The sequence below is a fragment of the Myotis brandtii genome, unplaced genomic scaffold (assembly GCF_000412655.1).
Source record: "Myotis brandtii unplaced genomic scaffold, ASM41265v1 scaffold1236, whole genome shotgun sequence".
In the NCBI taxonomy this organism is placed as follows: Eukaryota; Metazoa; Chordata; class Mammalia; order Chiroptera; family Vespertilionidae; genus Myotis; species Myotis brandtii.
This window is the reverse complement of record NW_005354316.1, coordinates 986,017-986,952: the sequence shown is the minus strand read 5'-3', so window position 1 is coordinate 986,952 and position 936 is coordinate 986,017. Positions and strand designations below refer to the sequence as shown.

Genomic DNA, 936 nt, shown 5'->3' with positions numbered 1-936 from the left:
AGCTGCCTGCTCACCATCCTTCCCACCCTCCATCCTCCGGGCTTAGCTATGCCGTCACCCTCAGTCTGTCTGTCCATCTTCACATGGGTCTGTCTCCTGTCTCTCCACCCTCCATCCGCCACCCACCCACCCACCGGTCTGCCCACTCACTGTGGAGTCGGGCTGGCGCCAGTGCCCCCAGCCAGTGTGTCGGATGGGGCGGGTGTGGCTCTGCCAGGTGGGACAGGGACTGCACCTCAGGCCAGACTGGTCCAGGGAGACTGTGAGCGAAGCCTCACTCCTGTTGACCACAGCCCAGGACCGGCTTGCAGGAGGTCAGTGTGGCTGCCTGGAGGAGGGGGCCAGGCCCTGAGCCCTGCAGATTGGAGAGCTGATGCAGGAGTCCCTGGCTCACTGCCCAGGGGACTGGGAGGTCATGGGGTGAGCATGTCTGTCCCCCAGCACAGCTGGAGGCGAGGGGGGCTGTGGGAGAGGGACCACCAGGGCTGGCGTCGGTGGAGACAGATGGCAGGAACCAGAGCCAAGACACCCCCACCCCCCAGGGGGTCCCAGGGTGCAGGAGGGGAGGCAGAAGGCCGTGAGCCCGGCCAAGCTACCACAGCCCCTGTCCACAGGTGCGTCCCGGGGCCAGTACCACACCCTGCAGGCCGGCTTCAGCTCCCGCTCCCAGGGCCTGAGTGGGGACAGCACCTCGGTGAGTGACACCCGCGCCAGCCTGGAGAGTCTGGGCTCTGCGGTCACATGGGGGAGGCTCTGGGGGCGGCTGTGGTCCCCAGGGTCAGGGAGAGCCCGGCCCCCACTCACTGCCATCCCCATCCTGCCCACAGACCTTCCGGCCCATCGCCAAGCCCGCCTATAGCCCGGCCACCTGGTCCTCCCGCTCGGCCGTGGACCTGAGCTGCAGTCGGAGGCTGAGCTCTGCCCACAACAGGGGCA

The 936-nt window shown here is 67.9% G+C and overlaps 1 protein-coding gene across 1 annotated transcript in view; it reads left to right on the top strand.

Moving 5' to 3' along the window:
* Window positions 1-73: 73 nt before the first annotated feature.
* Window positions 74-936, top strand: part of PKP3 (plakophilin 3) — a 6,420-nt gene continuing 5,557 nt past the window's right edge. The window contains exons 1-3 of the mRNA XM_014534010.1: window positions 74-314; window positions 615-694; window positions 828-931. Coding sequence (XP_014389496.1) covers window positions 194-314; window positions 615-694; window positions 828-931 — 305 coding nt within the window. The 5' untranslated portion in view covers window positions 74-193. The remainder of the gene's footprint in view (window positions 315-614; window positions 695-827; window positions 932-936) is intronic.